This window comes from Zootoca vivipara, chromosome Z2 (assembly GCF_965207765.1).
Source record: "Zootoca vivipara chromosome Z2, rZooViv2.hap1.1, whole genome shotgun sequence".
In the NCBI taxonomy this organism is placed as follows: Eukaryota; Metazoa; Chordata; class Lepidosauria; order Squamata; family Lacertidae; genus Zootoca; species Zootoca vivipara.
Genome location: NC_142585.1, coordinates 1120762 through 1146551, shown reverse-complemented (window position 1 = coordinate 1146551; position 25790 = coordinate 1120762). Strand labels below are relative to the sequence as shown.

General features: G+C 46.7%; 1 protein-coding gene across 7 annotated transcripts in view; it reads left to right on the top strand.

Moving 5' to 3' along the window:
* ARHGEF6 (Rac/Cdc42 guanine nucleotide exchange factor 6) overlaps positions 1 to 25790 on the top strand; it is a 143213-nt gene that overhangs the window by 27815 nt on the left and 89608 nt on the right. For 4 of the 7 annotated variants that reach the window (XR_015948742.1, XR_015948741.1, XR_015948744.1 and 1 more), the window contains exon 3: positions 12446 to 12530. Coding sequence is in view for 1 of the 7 variants with exons in the window: in XM_088665144.1 (XP_088521270.1) it covers positions 12446 to 12530 (85 nt within the window). In the remaining 6 variants the exon portion in view is untranslated. Of the gene's footprint in view, positions 1 to 3482; positions 3652 to 12445; positions 12531 to 25790 lie in introns of those variants that run through there. The other 3 variants (XR_015948743.1, XM_088665145.1, XR_015948745.1) reach the window with 3 other exon arrangements.

Sequence of the window (25790 nt, the reverse complement as noted above, 5' to 3'; positions counted from 1 at the left end):
TGCAGCCAAAGATGGAGAAGCTCTATACGGTCAGCAAAAACAAGACCTGGAGCTGACTGTAACTCAGATCATCAGCTTCTTATAGCAAAATTCCAGCTTAAACTGAAGAAAGTAGGAAAAACCACTGGGCCAGTAAGATACAATCTAAATCAAATCCCTTATGAATACACAGTGGAAGTGAGGAACAGGTTTAAGGATTTAGATTTGGTGGACAGAATGCCGGAAGAACTATGGATGGAGGCTTGTAACATTATATAGGAGGCAGCAACGAAAACCATCCCAAGGAAAAGGAAATGCAAGAAAGCAAAATGGCTGTCCAACGAGGCCTTACAAATAGCGGAGGAGAGGAGGCAAGCAAAATGCAAGGGAGATAGGGAAAGATACAGGAAACTGAATGCAGATTTCCAAAAAATAGCAAGGAGAGACAAGAGGGTCTTCTTAAATGAGCAATGCAAAGAAATAGAGGAAAACAATAGAATGGGGAAAACCAGAGATCTGTTCAAGAAAATTGGAGATATGAAAGGAACATTTCGTACAAAGATTACCATAATAAAGGACAAAAGTGGTAAGGACCTAACAGAGGCAGAAGACATCAAGAAGAGGTGGCAAGAATACACAGAGGAATTATACCAGAAAGATATGGAGGTCTCGTACACCTCAGGTAGTGTGGTTGCTGACCTTGAGCCAGACATCTTGGAGAGTGAAGTCAAATGGGCCTTAGAAAGCATTGCTAATAACAAGGCCAGTGGAAGTGATGATATTCCAGTTGAACTATTTAAAATTTTAAAAGATGATGCTGTTAAGGTGCTACACCCAATATGCCAGCAAGTTTGGAAAACTCAGCAATGGCCAGAGGATTGGAGAAGATCAGTCTACATCCCAATTCCAAAGAAGGGGAGTGCCAAAGAATGCTCCAACTACCGCACAATTGCGCTCATTTCACACGCTAGCAAGGTTATGCTTAAAATTCTACAAGGCAGGCTTAGGCAGTATGTGGACCGAGAACTCCCAGAAGTGCAAGCTGGATTTCGAAGGGGCAGAGGAACCAGAGACCAAATAGCAAACATGCGCTGGATTATGGAGAAAGCTAGAGAGTTCCAGAAAAATGTCTACTTCTGCTTCATTGACTATGCAAAAGCCTTTGACTGTGTCAACCACAGGAAACTATGGCAAGTTCTTAAAGAAATGGGAGTGCCTGATCACCTCATCTGTCTCCTGAGAAATCTCTATGTGGGACAAGAAGCTACAGTTAGAACTGGATATGGAACAACTGATTGGTTCAAAATTGGGAAAGGAGTACGACAAGGTTGTATATTGTCTCCCTGCTTATTTAACTTATATGCAGAATTCATCATGCGAAAGGCTGGACTAGATGAATCCCAAGCCGGAATTAAGATTGCCGGAAGAAATATCAACAACCTCAGATATGCAGATGACACAACCTTGATGGCAGAAAGTGAGGAGGAATTAAAGAACCTTTTAATGAGGGTGAAAGAGGAGAGCGCAAAATATCGTCTGAAGCTCAACATCAAAAAAACCAAGATCATGGCCACCGGTCCCATCACCTCCTGGCAAATAGAAGGGGAAGAAATGGAGGCAGTGAGAGATTTTACTTTCTTGGGCTCCTTGATCACTGCAGATGGTGACAGCAGTCACGAAATTAAAAGACTCCTGCTTCTTGGGAGAAAAGCAATGACAAACCTAGACAGCATCTTAAAAAGCAGAGACATCACCTTGCCGACAAAGGTCCGTATAGTTAAAGCTATGGTTTTCCCAGTAGTGATGTATGGAAGTGAGAGCTGGACCATCAAGAAAGCTGATCGCCGAAGAATTGATGCTTTTGAATTATGGTGCTGGAGGAGACTCTTGAGAGTCCCATGGACTGCAAGAAGATCAAACCTATCCATTCTTAAGGAAATCAGCCCTGAGTGCTCACTGGAAGGACAGATCGTGAAGCTGAGGCTCTAATACTTTGGCCACCTCATGAGAAGAGAAGAATCCTTGGAAAAGACCTTGATGTTGGGAAAGATGGAGGGCACTAGGAGAAGAGGACGACAGAGGACGAGATGGTTGGACAGTGTTCTCGAAGCTACGAACATGAGTTTGACCAAACTGCGGGAGGCAGTGCAAGACAGGAGTGCCTGGCGTGCTATGGTCCATGGGGTCACGAAGAGTCGGACACGACTAAACGACTAAACAACAACAACAACAATATATAAATGATGGTGCACGCTCAGATGTACTCTTTTTTTTGGCATTTGTTAGATGAGAACAGGTTCAGGGCCTTGGTTATCCCTGGCCTTACATGCCTTGGAGAAAGCTAGACCCCTGGATGTCAGAGAATCCTAACATTTTAGAACTGGAAAGGACCACAAGGGTCATCGAATCCAAACCCCTGCAATCCTTTGCCCAGTTTGGGGCTTGATCCCATGTCCCTGAGATTAAGAGTTTCATGCTCTACCAACTGAGCTCGCTCTCTCTCTCTCTCTCTCTCTCTCTCTCTCTCTCTCTCTCTCTCTCTCTTTCTCTCTCTGTGTGTGTGTGTGTGTGTGTGTGTTTCAAGGAAGCACTCTACCTCTTCTTGAAACCTCCGTTTCCTGGTATACCCTTAGTATTCATAATGGACCTGATATGACAATTTGGAGCAACCTCTCTCTGCCTCTCTGGCTGTCCTACCTCACAGGGCTGTTGTAAGAGCAAAATGTTAGTGTGAAAGCGAGTCATGCCACCATAAGCTCCTGACAGGAAAGGATGACATATGCAGACAGACACAAAGAGGCATCGGTGCCCCCCCCCCCCAAATCAAACCCTTATTTCCAGCAAGTAAAAACTCTGGGCAAGGGAAGGAAGGACTGCATCTCAGTAGCAGAGCTCCTGTGCGTGCATAAGGTCCCAGGTTTAATCTCCGCTGGCATCTCTACGCAGCACTAGGAAATGAGTCCGTGCATGACACCGTGGACAGCCGCTGCCATTCAGGGTAGGCAATACTGAGCTACACAGCTGCTCATGTTCCTTGAATCATAGAATTGTAGAGTTGGGAGGGTCTCCTAAAGGTCGTCAACTCCAACTCCCTGCAGTGCAGAAATCTCAACAAAATCATAATAGAACCTATACCATGGCGCGGCCCGTTTGTCCCAGCTCCCCGCAGGGTTCATCAAGCTCTGACAGACCCTTGTGGAGAAGGAACCATTTGCGTCCTACTACCGTACTAATAGCCCAAAGTATGTGTGTGCGGGAGCGCGCGCCCTCGGTCTGCTGCCTGCAGGAGAGAAGGCACTCTGCGCACGCCCCGACGCTCTTTGCTCCCGCCCCGAGTTTTGAAGCGGCGCCGAAGGAGGCGCGAGGAAGGGGGCTCCTGAGTGCGCGCAGGCTTCGGCAGCGGGCGGCTGGCTTTCCTCCTCCTCCTCCTCCTCCTCTTCCTCCTCCCCTCCGCGCCTCGGGGACTCCCGGCTCGGCTGGGGGTGGTGCTCTCGAGTCCCGACCCTGCCCGCCTCGCCGCCGCCGCCTGCCACTTCCCCTTCCTTGCGCCGCCTGCCTGCGATCCAGCTCCGGGTCAGAGCGCGGCGCCTCCCCGGCCCTCCGTCTGCTGCACCCAGTGGCGGCGATTGCTGCCAACATGGGACGGCCGCGGAGGAGAGCCTGAGCAGCCGGGTGAGTGCTTGGCCGCCCCCTCCTTCTTCAACTTTTCCTCCGATCTCCCCTCCCTCCTAAGCCCCTTCATTCATGGGTTCACCTCGCCTTTCCTGCGTCCCCCCCTTCTCCATAGCAGGGGCGCCCATACTTTGCGCGCTCAGCAAGCCCCTTCTGCGCCCTCGCCATCTCCGCTTGCAGATACAGCACCCAGATGTCTGCCTGCGCCCCTCAAGTCTCTCATCCACCTTCCCTTTTGCTTCTCATCAGCTAGTCTCTTCTGAGATCTTTCCCTCGGTTCGGAGGCTTACTTTCCCCTCTCTGGCCGGTGAGTGCTTGATCTTTTTGGTCGGGAGAGAGCTTCAGCTCTTTCCTGCCCGGACCTACATACGAGGGTCAGCTTGTCCCCATGCTTCCCCCTCCAGGCTTCTCTTCCTGTGCCCTCCTTCCTTTTCCCTCACTAGAGTCTCCTGCCTCGTCTACTTCGCCTCCCTCCCCGCTATTATTATACCGCTTTCTACCCTGCAGCGGGCAAGAGCACGGGGCACTTTACAAAGCAGAAACAGGAACAGGTCTCTGCCCAGATTAGCTTACAAGGCTAAAATTGGACACACGGGAAACAGCAGTGGAGGCACTGCTAAGCAGAAGCACAGTATGGGGTTATTTCAATTGCACATGCTTAGGGAGAGTTACCAACCAAGCTGCCAACCTAGCAGTTCGGAAGCACCTCAAAGTGCAAGTAGATAAATAGGAACCGCTACAGCGGGAAGGTAAACGGCGTTTCCGTGTGCTGCTCTGGTTTGCCAGAAGCGGCTTTGTCATGCTGGCCACATGACCTGGAAGCTATACGCCGGCTCCCTCGGCCAATAATGCGAGATGAGCGCGCAACCCCAGAGTCGGTCACGACTGGACCTAATGGTCAGGGGTCCCTTTACCTTTACCTTTAGGGAGAGTTACAGGCTTGCATGGGACTGCCTTGGTCTCTGTCATTTCTTTCTTGCAGTGGGGGATGTGAAAGACCACCAGAGAACCCCACTTTGGCACACCCAAACCAACACCCCCAGTGAAACATCCCCTATCCATTGCATCCACAGATGTCTGCCTTTTCTGTCCATTCTGGCATGTGCTGAGTGTTTGTGTTTTCTGTGTCTGACTTCTTCTGATCCACACCTCCCAGGTGTATGTGGCTTTTCTGCATGAAGCTGCCACAGAGGTGGGGGAAATTTATGGCCCTCCAGCTGTTGCTGGACTCAAAATTCTACAAGAGCAATACTGAGATGGGGGGGGGGCTGACAGCCACGCCAACCCCTGGACTGATTGTACATAGGAAGGCAGGTAGGTGGGGGGCGCCTGGGGGCCAAATGAGCTTCATAGGCAATGGATCACCTTCCATTGAAAGGCTGAAAATTCCAGAAACTGAGATAAATGTTTCTCTTTCAAACCAACCTCTGATAGACTCATGATTTGTGTGAGTGTTTTCTCAAAGAAGATTATGGTATATATGCAAGGCTGTCTATATTCCACAGCAGCCCATATTTTGGAGTTGGGAGCAATTCACTTACCTGGATTTCCTTTAAAAAACAAAACAAAAAAACCCAAACCCAGCCAAGTTTCTAGCCTTTAGGAATACCTAGAGAAGCTTGAGAAATAAGGCAAAATGAGTAATTTGCTGGCATTTTTGCAATTATTTATGCAAGTTGCAGAATTCTATTTTATATACATGTTGCAGGTGTGTGTGTGTTAAGTGCAGTGCACACCTAATCTTGTTGTTCGTTGTCGGCATCTGTCTGTCTCAGGTGACAATGGAGGAGTGTGCCTTTGGGGGTGAGGTCAATCTGTTGGGAGGTTGCAGCCCCTGCTGTGATTGTAGAGGCAGATATGGGAGAGAGATGTTTTGTTGCAGCTGGGGCAGATGAAGGCATCCAGTTCTGCAACTGCATAGAAGCAAAATGCTGAAAGGGAGCTTTCAGGAAAGATCTGTGAGCAGAATATTATACTCCTGCTGGTTCCTGGTGGGTTGTTTCTGAAAAATAAAATCCGCAAGACATGAACGGTTATGATACAGTGTCTTTTGTGTGAGGATCTGTACACCAGCCATAGGTAGATTGACTTGCTTCTCCATTATTCATGAGTCACCTGTGAGTTTTAAAGCAGGAATGGCTCCTCAGGATCTCTGAACAGTTAAGGCAGAGCTCAATGTCGGTGCCTTTTTAAAAGAAACAAACAAATAGGAATGCAAGAAGAGCCCTCCTGGGTCAGGCCAAAGGGGGCCCCATCTAAGCAGGTGGGAGCTTGGTGGGGTATTTAACATTTGTAGGTTTTAAAGTCTAGTTGTGAGTTCTTTTTGATTCTACAGTTTTATGTTTTGTAAACCACTTTGAGGGTGTGTGTGTGTTTTTTTTTACACAAGGAAACGGTGTATAAACACTATGAAATGAATGAATGAATGAATAATGCCATTTGCATCTTCTCTGACCATTGGCTATGCCAGCTGGGGATTATGGGGGTTGTAGTCCAAGAACTCCTTGGGGGTTGAAGAACACTGACCATTATAATGGATAGCCAAAACAGTGCCCTCTAGATATTGTTGGATCACAGGCCTGATCAGCCCCAAACAACATATCCAATGGTCAGGACACCACCATGTTGACTGACACTGATTGGCTGACTGGCAACCACCCTTGAGAGTCTCCAACAGAGGGAAGAAGAGGCCAGGGATTGAACCTAGGATTTTCTGCATGCAAGACAGGTGCTCTACTCCTGAGCTACAGCCCCTCCTCTAAATAAAGTGTTCATGTCAACACTGTAATGCAGCAGCAAAAAGAGGGTGAATGCTATTCTAGGGTGCATCAACAAAAGTCTAGTGTTCAGATGAAGGGAAATCATAGTACCACTCTTCTTCTTCTTCTTTGGCGATCTCTCGTAGCCAAGTAAGATTGTCTTCCATAAACACAGTTTTAACAATGGTTCCATAAGTGACTGTGGAGGCCAATTCTGGATCCACACGTCTTTCCACAGTGGGGACATTAGTGGGCAGGAGTTGATCACGGTGTGGATTTGCCAAGCGTGCCTTCCTCTTAGCACGTTTTTCCCTTGCGTCCTGAGATCGAGTTTCTTCAAAGCCCGTGACACTTTTGGCAAAGGCTGTTCTCCAACTGGAGCGCTCGCAGGCCAGTGTTTCCCAGTTGTCAGTGTTTATACTACATTTTTAAAGATTTGCCTTGAGACCTTTAAAAAAGGTGACAGAACTGATTGTGGAAACTATTGAAGCATCTCTCTATTAGCTGCGGCCGGCAAAATTCTTGCAAGGATCTTAGCAAACCGTCTGGTAACAATATCTGAGGTGACCCTTCCTGAATCCCAAAAGGGTTTTCGGCCTTCTAGGGGAACAGTGGACATGATTTTCACCACTCGACAGCTTCAAGAAAAACGCAGAGAGCAAAACCAACCCCTGTATATGGCGTTTATTGACCTAAGGCTTTCGACACTGTAAATCGTAATGCCCTGTGGACTGTCCTTCTGAAAATTGGCTGCCCAGATAAATTTGTAAACATCATTTGGCTCCTCCATGATAATATGACAGCAACAATCGCAGATAACAATGGCTCTCAAAGTGAACCATTCACAGTGGGATCAGGTGTTAAACAGGGTTGTGTTATTGCCCCAATGCTATTCATTATTTTCATTGTGATGATCCTACACTTAGTACCACTCTATTCTGCCTTAGTCAGACCACACCTGCAATTCTGTGTCCAGTTCTGGGTGCTACAATTTAAGAAGGATGTTGACGAACTGGAAGGTGTGCAGAGGAAGGCAAGCAAGATGATAAAGGGTCTGGAAACCAAGCCTGATGAAGAACGGTTGAAGGAGCTGCGTATGTTTAGTCTGGAGAAGAGAAGACTGAGGAGATATGATAGCCATCTTCAAATATCTCAATGGCTGTCACATGGAAGAGGGAGTGTTCTTGTTTTCTCCTGTTCCCAGGGCCGTCTTAAGCGCCCCTGGCGCCGTGGTGCGCCGGATCTCTCCAGCGCCCTCCCGCCCCGTTTCCCAGCGCGGTGGGCGGGTGGACGCAGCTGTGCGGTGGGCGGGTGGGCAGGCACAGCGCAATCTCTCCAGCGCCCTCCCGCCCCCGTTTCCCAGCGCTACGCGGCGGACTGGCCGGCCAGCGGGCGGGTGCAGCTCATGGCGCCCTCCTGGTGGGCTGGCGCCATGGTGCCCTGCGCCACCGGGGGTCTACCTAGAGCCGGCCCTGCCTGTTCCATAGAGTAGGACCTGAACCAATGGCTTCAAGTTACAAGAAAGGAGATTCTGACTAAACATCAAGAAGAACTTTCTGACAGTAAGAGCTGTTCTGCATTGGAACGGTCTCCTTCGGGAGGTTGCGGACTCTCCTTCCTTGGGGTTTTTAAAGCAGAGGTTAGATGGCTATCTGTCCTGAATGCTTTAGTTGAGATTTCTGCACTGCAGTAAGGTTGGCCTAGTAGATGATTGTTTGGGATTTCTTCCAACCCTAAGATTCTGTGATTCTATGTGAACGAACTTCTGCCTGCTGCTGCTCCACAACTATCATTCCAGAAATGCTCCCATGGATGAAAGCATTTATGGTTGAAAAGTCACACAGAGAGGGAGAGAGAACACACAGGCATTTTTTATAGAAGCATAGGGTGCACTTCAACTAAAACATCTCTAAAGGATCACCTGCAGCTATTATTATTTAAATGAATTTATGTAGCCACTTATCAGTACATAATCCTTGTGTGACTTACAGCAGAACAATGTTTAGAAGCACAACATGGAGTAGTTCAAAATCATCAATGGACATCAAAAGACAGTGGGGAGGAGGAGCCTTTGTTGAATTTACTGAAATCACCCGAATCTAATGCTCACCATTTTTGGCCAAATTACATTGCAAAAATTAAAGTGTGCATTAGATTCAATGGCACATTAGACTCGAGTAAATACGGTAGGTTCCAGCAGATGCTCTCAGCATCCTTAGAGGGGAGAAACATTGGAATAGCTCGCTCATATGGCATGTTGTTGTTTAGTTGTGTCCGACTCTTCGTGACCCCATGGACCAGAGCACGCCAGGCACTCCTGTCTTGCACTGCCTCCCGCAGTTTGGTCAAACTCATGTTCGTAGCTTCGAGAACACTGTCCAACCATCTCATCTTCTGTCGTCCCCTTCTCCTAGTGACCTCAATCTTTCCCAACATCAGGGTCTTTTCCAGGGAGTCTTCTCTTCTCATGAGGTGGCCAAAGTATTGGAGCCTCAGCTTCAGGATCTGTCCTTCCAGGGAGCACTCGGGGCTGATTTCCTTAAGAATGGATAGGTTTGATCTTCTTGCAGTCCATGGGACTATGGATGAAATCAGGATATCATGCACTTTCTGTTGTTTTGCCCTTATGATGCCCAGAGAAGAATTCTTCTCTCCTATTTTTTCTTGGTTCTCAGGTCAATCCCCCCCACTCCAGAAGTGATAGTTGAACTCTTAGCCAATAAATATATGCAAATTGCAACACCTGGTAGCTAAATTTGCTCTGGGAGCTAAGAAGCTTTGCTCCAGTTACGTTACTGCATTGAAATTTTAAACTTATGCTATAAACTCTTACAGACTTAAGTTGTGTGATTTTGCCTTGCTTTTGCCCTTTGTCATTCATTGTGAAGGCCTCGGCTATATACAGTAAATTGAATTGGCATAATAGAGGCAACACAAAATAAAATTTAAAAGCCTGGGTGAATGAAAATATGCTTGCCTGTTGTTGCTGAGAAGGTATCAGGTGAGGAGGGTGCTGCTATCAAAAAAGTCCCTTTCCTGGGAAAGACTCTCTGTTTGCTGGAGTAGGCCACCTGAAGGTGGTCTTTAACATTTTGGGATTCCAGATGTTGGACTACAATTCCCGCCCATCAGCTTTAACTGTTAGCCATGCTGACTGGGGTTTGTGGGAGATGCAGTTCACCAAAAGTAGGAAGGCTGGGTGATACCCAGCTAACTCATTGACATCCATTGACATCCAGGGATATATAAACCAAACCCATTGATTTCAGGGGGTCTTCTCTGAGCATGACCAACACTGACCATTACCGGACTACAACCATACATAAGAGTCTACAAGGGTCTTACAATCATCTTCAGAAATCAAGCTCTTCGGCTCGCCCGCTGGGGAGATCAGAGTGGCCGGGTACTAGGTGCAGGGCTTTTTGGGTGGTGGCCTCATCCACATTTCCTGAATTCTCTTCCCGTGAAGCTCTGTCCTCCCCTCCCCTTCCCTCTCCTCCCTCCTTTCAAAGGGTGCTGAGACCTTTTCTGTCCCTCAAGGCATCCTATTAAGAATGTTCACTTCCCTGGTATGTTTGAAGGGTGGAAGGTTTGCTGTTGCGCTGTATCTAATGGACACAACTAACTTAGGTCCAGTAACTTCACTGGATCTACTCTGAGTAGGACTCAATTGAATAAAGCCTGTGGTCTTTATTTGTATTTAAAATCGGGTGGGGTTTTTTTTGTTTGGCTTGAGCTGCCTTTGTGGGATGGTAATAACCGTACAGGCAACAACCTTTTTACGCTTGTCCGACATGTGCATGACTATGCGCATGTGCATCACCACAACCCAGAAGTGACTGGTAGAGCAGGGTAGGGGGCATAGCAGGGTGTAAGGAGTTCATGCATGCTCCACTGACATGCATGGCGTGGAGGGGGGGGGGTTGGAATGTGCTCCCCACACAAAATGGTCGTTATCTGTAATAAAAATAAATAAGGTTACAGGTAGGTAGCCGTGTTGGTCTGGGTCGAAGTAAAATAAAAAAATTCCTTCAGTAGCACCTTAAAGACCAACTAAGTTTTTATTTTGGTATAAGCTTTCGTGTGCATGTGCACCCTCCCCTCCAAGACTATCCCCACGTAGCTCAGGCCATGAGGAAAGCCATGCATAGGGAGCAAGACACTAGGAGATACGTGGCCCAAAATTCCCTGCATCTTCATTAACTCCAGATGTTTCGAGGGAGCCAAATTGTAGGTGAAAGGGAGAGGCGCATTGGCGCAAAATTACCCACAACCCACCACACACTTCGGTACGATTTCATTGCCCACTTTGCAGTCAGCCATGCAGATAGGCTGAAAATAAACTTGCCCCTCCCATCCCGATTCAAATTATAGTTTGGAGCCTGAGGGCGTTGTTGGAGAAATGCTTGCCTGCCTTGTGGTCTCAGCGTAGTCACCAAGGAGAGCCTTCATGAAAGCCAAAGCCACAGAGGCAATTGGCAGTTCTCAAGGGGTACAGCTGCAAAATTGCTGGCATGGGAAGTGAGATGTTCCTTCCTCCCCACCCTGCACACATCTAGTATTGCACAAACCACTGAGACTTTTGTCACGAGGCAGGATTTGCTCACTAACAAAATAATTGTTTTCTAAAAAACTAACATGTTGCTTTTAAAGAATTCGTTGATCGGTAAACTCTGTGTATTTTTTTCCATGTAGCTCAAAACAGCAGTTGGGAAGGAAGGAGGGAGAGGGAAATGTTTATTTCCTTTAATTATAAATGTTTACAACCCACTTACTTGAGTGGCCACATTATTAAGGGCTAAAGGGTATGAAAAATATTGTGGGATTGATTTTTTGGGGGTAATGTTATAAGGCACTAAATCAGTTTCTAACACACTTTTAAGTTTGAAATACACTATGGGTTCTGACCTACCCCAAGTAGACCCTTTGACATTAATGGACCTAAGTAAGTTGCAATCATTCGTTCCAATGGGTCAACTCTGAATAGGACTAGCATTGGATACAACTTGTTTTTTTGTTTTATTTAAAAAAGACACATGATGGCATTTAGCACATTTGCCCTCACAGCACCCCTGCAGTGTAGGCCAGTGTTTAGACCATGTGTCCTTTATTTACTTAAAATGAAAGATCAGCACGAGACAGCCAAATGACCTGTGCAAAACATTGTCAGCAGCAAAAGGAATCTGGTACTGTTGTACGGATGGGAAGCTGAGGCTGAGGGCAAATGCTTGGCCACCATGGACTCTGAGCTCAGGGCAGAATGATGGGTAGCTGGAGATAGAGAAAGACTAGGGTCACATCAGCCAGGATTCTCCTAAGGGCATACTACTACAGTGAGGTTGTTACCCCCTGGCATCTGTGCACAGAAACCATGGGAACGAGTAAAAGCCTGGTTCTCTTTTAGACCAGCAATGTGATGCTTATGATTCTAGTCTTTTTTCGGAAGGCAGGAAGCAGTAATGCAATTAAGCACTTTCAAACTCTGGACTTAATGGTCTTACGGAACACCTCCACCTGTAGGTGACATCTCCCCTCTTTGCTTTATTTAATATGTGCTATGCCAGTCCTAGCTGCATTTAGGGGGCCCTCAGGCTCATTGTCCTGAGTGCGGTCCTGGCAGCACCAAGGGAGAACCTAGGAGCTGCATTTTACCAGGGCAGGTAATTTGCCCATCTATTATGTATTTCTTGCACTGACTGGCAGCTGCTGCCAAGGGTCAAGCAGAGGCATAATATCTTCTGCTTCCATTTTCTTTTTTAACTGGAGATGCCAGGGGATTGAACCTCAGATCTGGGTGCAAAGCAGTGGGCAGTGTGTCAAAGAATTCTAGCCTCCTTTTTCTATATATATTTTAAAGCTTTTCTACCCCACTTGCCTGCTGAGGAGTTCTGGAGGACTTGAAAGCTTGGCACATTTTTATGAGTTTTAAAATGTATTTTTTGATTATGTCTTGATAGCTTTGTCTCATTCATTTAACATGGCTGCAAAGTGGGAGCTTGGAAAACTGACCTGATGTCCCCCCCCTCTCTCTCCAGTTGTTTGATGCGCACGATCTATACACGGGAGACAATTTTCCCCAGGTACTGAATACCCTTGCAGCTATAAACAAGGCTACAGAAGGTAAGAAAAAGGGGGAAATCGTTGAACTGAATGAAATGTTTGCCGTGGTGATGGACTGATAAATTTAAACACACTATTGAAATTGTACAATTGGTTAAAAAAAATGAAACTAAGAATCCAACAAAACATTTGTCCTAATCTGCACTGAAGGCAGATAATTATTATTATTTTTTGCAATCTCCATAATATGGGAAGAAGCATTCCTGAAGCAAAACAATTCCAAATCTGCAGAAGATCTTCCTAGCAGGGTTCTACATAGGGGGAGAATCAGTTCCTCTCTCTGCACTCATTACACAAGTTACAAAGCAAAAGAACCTGATCAACATACTCTGTTGCTGCAGCTACGCACAGAAAAGGACATTCATTGACCAGGATATTATTAAATCATTTGTTTATCAATGCAGAGAGTAGCACATGCATGCTCTCCTCGATTTGGAGACAGTCAGTTTATGCATGTATGAAGCTCTAACAATTCCGTAATTTAGGATATTATTAAGGAGTAATGGAGAACAAAATTCATCAGTTTCAGTTCCCAGATACTGTCTATCTAAGCCCATCTATTTCTGTGATAATAAGATAATTAGGCCATCTTTCAACTGCAATGGTCCACACACCCAAAAGCGTTTTCTCCATATGCCTTTTCTGCTGAATGTCTCAACCAGAAGCATCTCCCAGCCCCCATCATTGCAGCGTTTGCACTTCCCCATTGGTAGTTTCAGGGTGAGATCCAATTTCGTTTCCTCAGGTGCAAAGCAGGCAATGTCCCTTGTGCCTTTAAAGAGGTGTGGCCAGCTTGCTGAAGCAGCCTGTCAGTGCAGAAGTGAGAAAGCGCAGCATCTTTTTTCTCTACAGCGCAACTGCTTCATGTGCAACTGAGTTCTTTCTTTTGTTTTGAAGAAGCAGGAGCAATCAGAACACGGACACACAAACATCCTCCTTGTTGTGTATTGATTCAAAGGATTTTATATCTGTACTAGCTGACCCGGCCACGCATTGCTGTGGTTCTTTCCTGTGATCCCCCCCCCCGTCCCGATCCATGACGTATCCTGCCCCTCCTCCCTCCACCCGGCTCATCCCTGTGTTTTGGTAGGCTACCCTTCCCTCTGTTGTCCCTGGGGAGTGTTGGCCCCTCCCCCCTGTATCTCCATACCTTGGCCCCCACCCTTCGAAAAGAAACTCATAGGTTCTGGGTTCTATTTCCCAGCATGCACTTTTGTCTGAACCCTCTGTTGTTCCTGGGAAGTGTTGGCCCCTACCCCTGGTATCTTCCTACATTGGCCCCCATCCTTGGAGAAGGAGCTGACAGTTTCTGGGTTCCATTTCCCAGTATTTACTTTTGTCTGAGCCCTCTGTTGTCCCCTCCCCCCTGTATCTCCATACATTGGCCCCTGCACACGCATCGTGAACATTTCTATATATTTAGATTAAGGATAGGGGATGATGATGTGCCCTGGGACCCAGATAACTACTTAAAGAATCCCAACCTGGGGGGGTGGGATCAAATAGCGAAGCCCCATAGCCCCGTAGCAACAGACAGGCCCAGATAGAAGGAGGGGGGTCATATGGGCCACTTGGCGCGGGCCTCCGAATCCAAAGGGAGCCTCGGTCAGCATATTCACAATCAGTAAAATGAAAAAAGTAACAAAAGGATTAAAAACAGGGCTACATTATCCACCTGGCCCGGGCCTCTGCCTGGCCCTGCAAGGGCCTGGCAACAGAAGGCGTGTTCTGAAGCACCCGAGTTGTTCAGTTCCATAGAAAACCCAGGAAGTGGCAAGGGGGGAAGGTAGGGGATTGTAAATCGAGGGGGGGGAATTGGGCACTGCAAATATCTGAGGACTTAAACTGGGGAGAGAAAGTGCATGGTTGTTTTTTTAAAAAAAGACGCAGAGGGTTGCATTCATTCGTAATATATGTGAAATGGAGGGTAATAGCCCCCCTTCAGATCCCCGTGAGCCTCAGAGTCCCGCTGAGTCGAGGCGAGATACTGTGGAGAGGGCAGGTTTCATCACTGTGTCTCCCCCACCCTGTTCTGACCCATTATGTATCCCTGCTCCCTATTCGCCCGCCCCCAGGCAGGCCCCTACCTCCACTTGGCAATGTTGGTTATTTGGTGGGTTTTTTTTGGGGGGGGGGGTAGTGGTGGTAAAGTAAAAACCCCTTTCCGTGCAGGGGCCTACATAAATCAAAGGCCGTGCTGCGGTCTGTGATCCATGCGCTTGTCCTCTCCCTAGGAGCCTGGCAGGAGCCTAGGGGTCTGATAATGGCCGTCTTGGTGGTTTCAGTTGCTTGGTTGATGATGTCATTTGGTTTGTGGGTGTGACTTAGATTTCACAGGAAGGGAGGGGGTGGAGGAGGGTATAACGCCACTTGAGGGCACTGTTTGACTTGGTGGAAAACCAGGTCTATGCCTGCCCAGGTGTGCGATTTGAGGGATTTTTGTCCCCAACAACGCTCAGGGAGTGGCCTGGATCGTTGTGTCAAAATTTCAGGACGATCGGTCAAGCGGTTACGGAGAAAAGTGGAAGACGCAGTTTCACGATTTTTACATTTTTATATATATAGACTAGCTGACCCGGCCACGCGTTGCTGTGGTTCTTTCGTGTGATCCCCCCCATCCTGTCACGATCCATGACGTATCCTGCCCCTCCTCCCTCCACCACGGCTCATCCCTGTGTTTCCGTAGGATACCCTTCCCTCTGTTGTCCCTGGGGAGTGTTGGCCCCTCCCCCCTGTATCTTCATACCTTGGCCCCCACTCTCGAAAAGGAACTGTTAGGTTCTGGGTTCTATTTCCCAGCATGCACTTTTGTCTGAACCCTCTGTTGTTCCTGGGAAGTGTTGGCCCCTACCCCTGGTATCTTCCTACATTGGCCCCCACCCATAGTTGCCAAGTCTCCCGTATTCCCCGGGAAACCCCCTGTTTTTCCAGCTGTTCCCAGCCAAAAAAAACCGGATTTTTTTGTTTTTTCCTGGTTTATTGTGGCGCGGTGGCCATTTTGGAACTGGGCGGAGCATGCTCAGAAGCAACTTTTGATGCTGCTTTGCCCAGTTCCAAAATGGCTGCAGCATGACTTCTGGTGCGGCGGCCATTTTGGAATAGGGCAGAGCAGCATCAAAAGTAGCCCAGTTCCAAAATGCCAGCAGCGCTACTTCCGGTCCAGTCCCTTATTTCTCAGGCCCGAACTTGGCAGCTATGTTTGGAGAAGGAACTGTCAGGTTCTGGGTTATCCCCCCCCCCCGGCCTAGCGGAGGCCTGGCAGCCTGACAGGAGCCTAGGGGTGATAATGGCCGCCTTCGTGGATCCAGTTGCTTGGTTGATGATGATGTCATTTGGTTTGTGGGTGTGGCTTAGATTTCACAGGGAGGGAGGGGTTGGAGGAGGGTACTACGCCACTTGAGGGCGCTGTTTGACTTGGTGGAAAAGCAGGTCTGTACCTGGGCAGGTGTGCAATTTGAGGGATTTTTGCCCCCAACAACGCTCTAGGAGTGGCCTGGATTGTTGTGTCAAAATTTCAGGACGAACGGTCAAGCGGTTACGGAGAAAATTGGCAAACGGAATTTCACGATTTTTACATTTATATATATATAAGATTACTATTGTCTGTATTTGCATTAGGTTAAAGTAACTGCCTTTTGGTTCCAGAAGGTACAGCTACTATTGGTTCATTTAAGCTGCTGTATTTGGATCCTCTGTCTTATTGGTTTCCTCCAAAAGGCAGCACTGTGATTGCCTGATATTGTTCCCTCCAAAATGTATCCTTTTCTAGGTAGTCCCCCCCTCCCTATAAATGTACAGTAGCTTTCTTCTCCTCAGAGCTTAGTCTTGTTTGCTTTAATAAAGAAGTGTTACTAGAGAACTGTCTCCAGCATATTATGTCAAGAGAGATGAAATCACGAACCCCACGTCACAATACTCCTGCAGTGGTACAGCCTTGGAGAAGCTCCGCCACCTAATTGTTGAGTATATAAATTGGCTTTTGCACCAATCCAACGAGGAGAATATATTCCTTTTATTATTGTACCCCTATATTAAATTTTATACAAGTAGTCCTATTCTTTCCCCCCCTTTAACCAAACTCTCATGTCCTGGACTGGACTGTTAAGCAGGGCAAATCCCATATCTGAATGCTAGGAAACAAACCTTACAACTCAGGACCACAATAATCAAGGACCGCCTCTCCCCCTATGAACTGACCTGCACCCAGTGATTATCACCTGAGGCCCTTCTTCGCGTGCTTCTTCCATGAGACGTTTGGAGGGTGGCTACACACGAACGGGCCTTCTCTGCAGTGGCCCCCCAATTGAGGAATCCTTTCCCCAGGGATGTTCGCCTGGTACCTTCATTATAGATATTTACGCACTAGGTGAAAATGTTCCTTTTCAATCAGGTCTTTGACTGATTATTGTTCTATGGCCTTTTACATGCATGTGGGGGGGGGGTGGAGAGAAAGAGCGGTACATATTGCTCTGCTTTCCTTTGGACCACTTCACCAAGGCCAAGGGTGTGTGTGGCTTGTGCCCTGGAGAGGTCATTTTGGTGCTGCTAATGCAGTGGTTTGACTTCAACCCCCCCAGGAGATGCAGTCCATTGTCTCTTGAGACAGAAGGATGTCAGCATCTGGTGTGAGTGAAATTTAGTGTGACATAGATGTAGAACAGGCATTTCAAACCTGCGGCCCTCCAGATGTTTTGGACTACAATTCCCATCTTCCCCAACCACTGGTCCTGCTAGCTAGGGATCATGGGAGTTGTAGGCCAAAACATCTGGAGGGCCGCAGGTTTGACATGCCTGATGTAGAATCATAGAATCATAGAATTGGAAGAGACCACAAGGGCCATCCAGTCCAACCCCCTGCCAAGCAGGAAACACCATCAAAGCATTCTTGACATATGCCTGTCAAGCCTCTGCTTAAAGACCTCCAAAGAAGGAGACTCCACCAAACTCCTTGGTAGCAAATTCCACTGCCGAACAGCTCTTACTGTCAGGAAGTTCTTCCTAATGTTTAGGTGGAATCTTCTTTCTTGAAGTTTGAATCCATTGCTCCGTGTCCGCTTCTCTGGAGCAGCAGAAAACAATCTTTCTCCCTCCTCCATATGACATCTTTTCATATATTTGAACATGGCTATCATATCACCCCTTAACCTTCTCTTCTCCAGGCTAAACATACCCAGCTCCCTAAGCCGTTCCTCATAAGGCATAGTTTCCAGGCCTTTGACCATTTTGGTTGCCCTCTTCTGGACACGTTCCAGCTTGTCAGTATCCTTCTTGAACTGTGGTGCCCAGAACTGGACACAGTACTCCAGGTGAGGTCTGACCAGAGCAGAATACAGTGGTACTATTACTTCCCTTGATCTAGACGCTATACTCCTATTGATGCAGCCCAGAATTGCATTGGCTTTTTTAGCTGCTGCATCACACTGCTGACTCATGTCAAGTCTGTGGTCTACCAAGACTCCTAGATCCTTTTCACATGTACTGCTCTCAAGCCAGGTGTCACCCATCCTGTATTTGTGCCTTTCATTTTTTTGCCCAAGTGTAGTACCTTACATTTCTCCTTGGTAAAATTCATCTTGTTTGCTTTGGCCCAGTTGTCTAATCTGTTAAGGTCATTTTGAAGTGTGATCCTGTCCTCTGGGGTATTAGCCACCCCTCCCAATATGGTGTCGTCTGCAAACTTGCTCAGGATGCCCTCAAGCCCATCATCCAAGTCATTGATTGTTGTTGTTTAGTCGTTTAGTCGTGTCCGACTCTTCGTGACCCCATGGACCATAGCACGCCAGGCACTCCTGTCTTGCACTGCCTCCCGCAGTTTGGTCAAACTCATGTTCGTAGCTTCGAGAACACTGTCCAACCATCTTGTCCTCTGTCGTCCCCTTCTCCTAGTGCCCTCAATCTTTCCCAACATCAGGGTCTTTTCCAAGGATTCTTCTCTTCTCATGAGGTGGCCAAAGTATTGGAGCCTCAGCTTCACGATCTGTCCTTCCAGGGAGCACTCAGGGCTGATTTCCTTAAGAATGGAGAGGTTTGATCTTCTTGCAGTCCATGGGACTCTCAAGAGTCTCCTCCAGCACCACAATTCAAAAGCATCAATTCTTCGGCGATCAGCCTTCTTTATGGTCCAGCTCTCACTTCCATACATCACTACTGGGAAAACCATAGCTTTAACTATACGGACCTTTGTCGGCAAGGTGATGTCTCTGCTTTTTAAGATGCTGTCTAGGTTTGTCATTGCTTTTCTCCCAAGAAGCAGGCGTCTTTTAATTTCGTGACTGCTGTCACCATCTGCAGTGATCAAGGAGCCCAAGAAAGTAAAATCTCTCACTGCCTCCATTTCTTCCCCTTCTATTTGCCAGGAGGTGATGGGACCGGTGGCCATGATCTTGGTTTTTTTGATGTTGAGCTTCAGACGATATTTTGCGCTCTCCTCTTTCACCCTCATTAAAAGGTTCTTTAATTCCTCCTCGCTTTCTGCCATCAAGGTTGTGTCATCTGCATATCTGAGGTTGTTGATATTTCTTCGGGCAATCTTAATTCCGGCTTGGGATTCATCTAGTCCAGCCTTTTGCATGATGAATTCTGCATATAAGTTAAATAAGCAGGGAGACAATATACAACCTTGTCGTACTCCTTTCCCAATTTTGAACCAATCAGTTGTTCCATATCCAGTTCTAACTGTAGCTTCTTGTCCCACATAGAGATTTCTCAGGAGACAGATGAGGTGATCAGGCACTCCCATTTCTTTAAGAACTTGCCATAGTTTGCTGTGGTCGACACAGTCAAAGGCTTTTGCATAGTCAATGAAGCAGAAGTAGACGTTTTTCTGGAACTCTCTAGCTTTCTCCATAATCCAGCGCATGTTTGCTATTTGGTCTCTGGTTCCTCTGCCCTTTCGAAATCCAGCTTGCACTTCTGGGAGTTCTCGGTCCACATACTGCCTAAGCCTGCCTTGTGGAATTTTGAGCATAAACTTGCTAGCGTGTGAAATGAGCGCAATTGTGCGGTAGTTGGAGCATTCTTTGGCACTGCCCTTCTTTGGAATTGGGATGTAGACTGATCTTCTCCAATCCTCTGGCCATTGCTGAGTTTTCCAAACTTGCTGGCATATTGGGTGTAAGTCATTGATAAAGATGTTGAACAAGACTGGGCCCAAGACAGAACCCTGTGGCACCCGACTAGTCACTTCTCTCCAGGATGAGGAGGAGCCATTGATGAGCACCCTTTGGGTTCGGTCAGTCAGCCAGTTACAAATCCACTGAATGGTAGCATTGTCTAGCCCGCATTTTACCAGCTTCCTTACAAGAATATCATGGGGCACCTTGTCAAAGGCCTTGCTGAAATCAAGATAGGCTACATCCACAGCGTTCCCTTCATCTACCAGGCTTGTAATTCTGTCAAAAAATGAGATCAGGTTAGTCTGACATGACTTATTTTTCAGAAATCCATGCTGACTTTTACTGATCACAGAGTTTCTTTCTAGGTGCTCACAGACCATTTGCTTAATGATCTGCTCTAGAATCTTTCCTGGTATTGATGTCAGGCTGACTGGGTGGTAATTGTTTGAGTCCTCTCTTTTCATAGCTGCCAAGTTTTCCCTTTTCTCGCGAGGAAGCCTATTCAGCATAAAGGAAAATCCCTTTAAAAAAGGGAGAACTTGGCAGCTATGTCTCTTTTCCCCTTTTTGAAAATAGGGACAACATTTGCTCTCCTCCAGTCTGCTGGAACTTCGCCTGTTAAATTGGTTAAAATATAAATTGGTACTCTGGTGTGAAAGGGGGCAGAAGGACTAGCCTTGCAGGGTTTGTCCACACTTTTGCTTGATCTGTATTCTGATTGTATTGTGTACTTATTGGGGGTTGGACTAAATGACCCTTGGCGTCCCTTCCAACACTACAATTATATGGTTTTCTGGGCCCAATACCTTTTCTCATTATTACATGGCTGTGCTTTGCAAGAATCTTAACTTACCTGCTGAATTGTGGAAAATCCAGAGAGAGGTTTTGCTTAACGGCGCTTCAGTTCAGCAGGTAAGACTGGGTTTTTGCAAAGTCCAACCATGGAACAAGAAAAGTGCTCAGACCAGAGGGAATTAATTGGTGTGCAGTACGATCAGCTTCTCATGGAAAAGTGTGGCTGAATCCAGAATGAGTAAACCTAACAAAATAAACCCCATGTGTGAATGCAACCCTATTGTTACTGGAGAAAGCAGCAAATCCAGAGCTCTTACTATTGCCAGTTATTTGGCAAGCAGTGCCCTTCCTGCAGAGTTGTCTGGCTGGCAAAGCGCAATGGAACCCAATGTTTAAAGTTTAAATCCTTACTAAATGCAAACAGTGAATTGTCAATGTATGTTGCCGAACAGACGTTTCAGCTAAATTCTAACCAGATTCTAATAATAGACTTTGGCTCCAGTGTCTCAGCATGCATCATTTTGCTTGCAGAGCGCTGTGTAGAATAAATCAATGGACTGTTGGGGAGAAAGCATGGCAGGGTAGCGCCTTGTTACGGCTGTGAGTTTTGTATTTGTGGTTGGTATTCAGATACTGGTCCTGCCAACCTAGCAGCTTGAAAGCACGTCAAAGTGCAAGTAGATAAATAGGTAGCGGTCCAAGTGGGAAGGTAAACGGCGTTGGTTCGCCAGAAGCGGCTTTGTCATGCTGGCCACGTGACCTGGAAGCTGTACGCTGCCCCCCTCGGCCAATAACGCGAGATGAGCGCTGCAATCCCAGAGTCGGTCACGACTGGACCTAATGTACAGGGGTCCCTTTACCTTTACCTTTACAGCTTATCAAGAAATGGTGAAGAGATATATTTTGGATAGAGCAGGGCATTGCTAGATGCTTAGAATACTTGAGACGTAGGCCCTCAACACAAACCTGCATAGAATTTGCATATGCTAACATAGATATATAAGAGGTTATATGCATTGTTATTCATACACAAAGGAGACCCATTGAAATTAATGGACACTAGTAACTTAGGTTCATTAATTTCAATTATTTTTACTCGTGAGTAACAAAAAGAGGGTCCCCAAATACGAATACCAAAAGACCAAAAGCAAAAGAAAGGATATAATGGAATCATAGAATTGTGGAGTTGGAAGTGACTATAATGGTCACCTAGTTCAACCCGCTAAATAATAAATAATGATTATTTAAACATGCACTTGGAGTATATGCATATTCAAACAGTCATTATTTTTGAAATCCTTTCATTGTATCTTGAATTCCTGTGACCTTGTATTTTTGTTCTCTGTTCTGAGTAAAACATAGTGGCATACAGCCATGTAAGGTAAAGGTAAAGGGACCCCTGACCATTAGGTCCAGTCGTGACCGACTCTGGGGTTGCACGCTCATCTCGCATTATTGGCCGAGGAAGCCGGCGTATAGCTTCCAGGTCATGTGGCCAGCATGACAATGCCGCTTCTGGCAAACCAGAGCAGCACATGGAAACGCCGTTTACCTTCCCGCTGTAGTGGTTCCTATTTATCTACTTGCATTTTGACGTGCTTTCGAACTGCTAGGTTGGCAGGAGCTGGGACCAAGCAACGGGAGCTCACCCCGTCACAGGGATCCGAACCGCCGACCTTCTGATCAGCAAGCCCTAGGCTCAGTGGTTTAACCACAGCGCCACCTGGGTCCCATATGTGTGTAATTATATTACTAGCAAAAAGTGCCTAGCATTGCTCAGGAATGATAAGAAAACAAATCAAAAGTGCAATTTTGAAAGGGTCATTTTGATACCAGGTGGTGCCTTCTGATATCCAAATATACCCCCACTGCATCTTCAGACGTGTCCAAACCAGTGAAGCTTGGAATGGTTTGGTCCGCCACCTTGATTCAAAATGGTGTCTAGTGGTATTCAAATGTAGACAGAAACCTGCTCCCCCCATGTTGGGCAACATTATCAAAATGTGCATGCTGAACTTCACAAGAAGATAATGTCTTTATCTCAGCAGTGAGAGCTAGCAACTTATGATGAAGCCATGCATAAGTAATGTTAGGTGCTGCCCTTCCCCAGTTATACCGGTAGATGTGTCCAGGAGAGGATCAGGTATCCTGTTCTGGGCAGAGTTCACAGAGAGAACTGGGAAAGCAAAGTGAGAGTTCAAGCAAGGAACTAGACCCATGGAGACCTCTGGCTAGATCTGTATGACCAAGAGAAGTAGACCAGCAAAATGCTAGAGCCAACTGAAGGAGGCTGCAGGCAGGTCAAGGTGGAGTCTCTTATGCCTGGGGATATCAATGGCCATTGGATGAGCTACTGGGGTCCCAACTGAGGGTTCCAACAGGGTGGTGTCTTCTGGAGGTAATTCTGCCCCCGGGACTTCCTTGTCTCCTCCTCTTCATCACAGAGGATCTGTCTTCTGGGGTTTGACACCATGCTGGTAAGAAATAATAAAAAGGGGAAGAAATAATTAGGCCCCCTAATAATTAGGGTTGGTGATAGAGCATCTGCTTTGCCTGCAGAAGGTCCCAGGTTCAACTGGGGCATGTCCATAGACCTGGGCATGTCCCTGCCTCAGATGCTCCAGAGTTGCTGCCAACTGGTGCAGATGCTACACCAAATGGTCCAATGGTCCAATTTGGAATAAGGCAGCTTCGTATGTGGTACTAAGGCTCAATGTTAGAATATTTGCATTGCATTCAGAAAGGCCCAGGTTCAATCCCCTGGGGCATCTAGGTCGGACTGGGAATGTCCCCTGTCTCAAATGCTTGAGAGCAGCTGCCAGCCAGTGTAGTCAATACAGAGCTAGACGGACCCATGGTCTGTAAGGCAGCTTCCTGTGTTCCCATGAAACAACACGCTGGCAGCCCTTGAGCAGCAGGAACCGTGCAAGGTTGCATCATCTTTTGCCCTCCAACGGCAAGCTATCCTTGGCAGCATGCCGCCCTGGAGGGAAAATAACGTGGGCTGTGAACGTGATGCATCTTCAGCAAGCAGCTTCCTTGGAGCGCACGATGTAAGCTCAGTATTTTGATCTTTCAGGATTTGCCTTTGAATCCGAGGGGGGAAATGAAACTCCAGAGTGTTGCATTGCATAGAATGTGATAGCAAGATTCGGGGGGGGGGGGAGTATATGGCACTGATGTGTTATGGGGAGGGTTGCCTTCCAGTCAGTGGAAGGAAGACGGCAGTGCAAGGGGGGTGGGTTGGAAACAGAACCCCTCCATCTGCGATCCCTCCCACTTCTCCTCAAACAGCTGTGGTGACTTGCATCAAATGTCAGCGTGTTTTTCAGCCGTGTGCAGAGTGTGGGTTTTGCATACAATCCGTTGTTCTGCCAAAATCCAGGGTCCTGTTCGGCAAGCAAATCATGCAGAGCAGTGAGTAATTCGACCTGCTCTCTGCGGAATAAACCCTTCCCTTCCCTCCCCTGATCTTGGAAATGGCTTGCAACAAAATTGCTCTCCATAGGAGAGGCCCCTGGGCAGTTTAGCATAGTTGCAGCAAGGGCAAGAGCAGGGAGGTACAGATCAGGGGTTTCTCCTTCCACCCCCAGCCCACCCCCCAGCCCACCTAGCCAAGCAATCTACCACTTTGAGGTGTGAGCACATGCCCTGTCTTATGTGGGAACAAGTCTGCACTTTGCTATAGGTCAGAGGAAGAGTGTATGTTTTGAATGCCAAAGGTCCATCTCCAAGTAGGGCTGCAGATATCTTCATCTGAAATCCTGGAAGGTGCTGCAAGCCATTTGTAGTGTTTCTCAAGCTTGGGTTGGACTACAGCTTCCATCATCCCTAGCTAGCAGGACCAGTGGTCGGAGATGATGGGAGTTGCAGTCCAACAACAGCTGGAGACCCAAGTTTGAGAAGTACTTCCATGGTGTAGACCCTACTGAGCTAGATTCAGTGGTCTGATTCAGGATAGGACAGTTTCCGATGTTCCTATGACATACTGTAGAGCTGCAGGTCAGTGGTAGAGTCTTGCATGCAGAAGGAGGAGTTGGAGAGAGTTCAGTCCATGTGAAACATTACTGAGATAGGTGAACCAAAAGTTCCATGACCCTACAAACTTTTTGTTAAGAGATTTCCGATCAGTGCAAGGAGAATTTAAGCAGTCAGACTTACTGAAAGAAAACCAGACAAAAACCATAGGGTTTGTAGCCAGTGCTAGTCCTACTCAGAGGAGGCCTGCTGAAGTTAATGGAGATGAGTAACTTGGGTTCATTCATCTCAGTGGATCAGCTGCATGCAAACCTAAATGGGGTAGGAATAGAAATTGAAACGTAACTTCTGCTAAAGCAGTGCTAAAGAGACGACTGTGCAGACTTTAATGCCACAGTAGTTAAAATATATTTAAATGACACAATAAAATGATGAATAGAAATACTTAAAATGCAATAATATATCCAAATGAATTCTTTGATATATAAACAAGTGTGAGAAACATTAAGACCAAATATGTTTCAACCTAGGGGTGTCTTCTTCAGTGGTCCACAATTCCTGCCCCCCCCCTACAATTTATCACAGAAAGGCTAAAAGAGTATCAGACAGATTCATGACACTGCATGTTAACCAAGATGGCTATATTTATTTTTAATTCATAAAATGCATATATATACTCATTGATTGTTAAAAAAAAGTCAAAGAGGATTATGTAAAAAATAAAACAATCAAATTATAAGTAAAAATGATTTAAAACATTCATAAATCATTAATGATAAGCTAAAAACCAGATTAAAACATATCTCAACATTCTACATGTCTGGATAGACTTTTCTAAGCAAGTAATGTTTTTAACAGGTGGTGCCTGCCTATACCAATAGGCAGGGAGTCCGAAAGAATGAGCGTAATCACACTATAATAACAACTTCTTATAAATGCAGAATGAGTATTATGTTGCACCTGAAACAGTGCAGGTTGTGCAGATTGAAGCCATTGAGTGGGCATATATGCAAGTAAAGCAATCTTAAAGGTAAAGGGACCCCTGACCATTAGGTCCAGTCGTGACCGACTCTGGGGTTGCGGCGCTCATCTCGCTCTATAGTCCGAGGGAGCCGGCATTTGTCCGCAGACAGCTTCCAGGTCATGTGGCCAGCATGACAAAGCCGCTTCTAGCGAACCAAGCAGCACACGGAAATGCCATTTACCTTCCCGCTGTAGCGGTACCTGTTTATCTACTTGCACTTTGAAGTGCTTTCGAACTGATAGGTTGGCAGGAGCTGGGACTGAGCAACAGGAGCTTACCCCGTTGCAGGGATTCGAACTGCTGACCTTCTGATCGGCAAGCTCTAGGCTCTGTGGTTTAACCCACAGC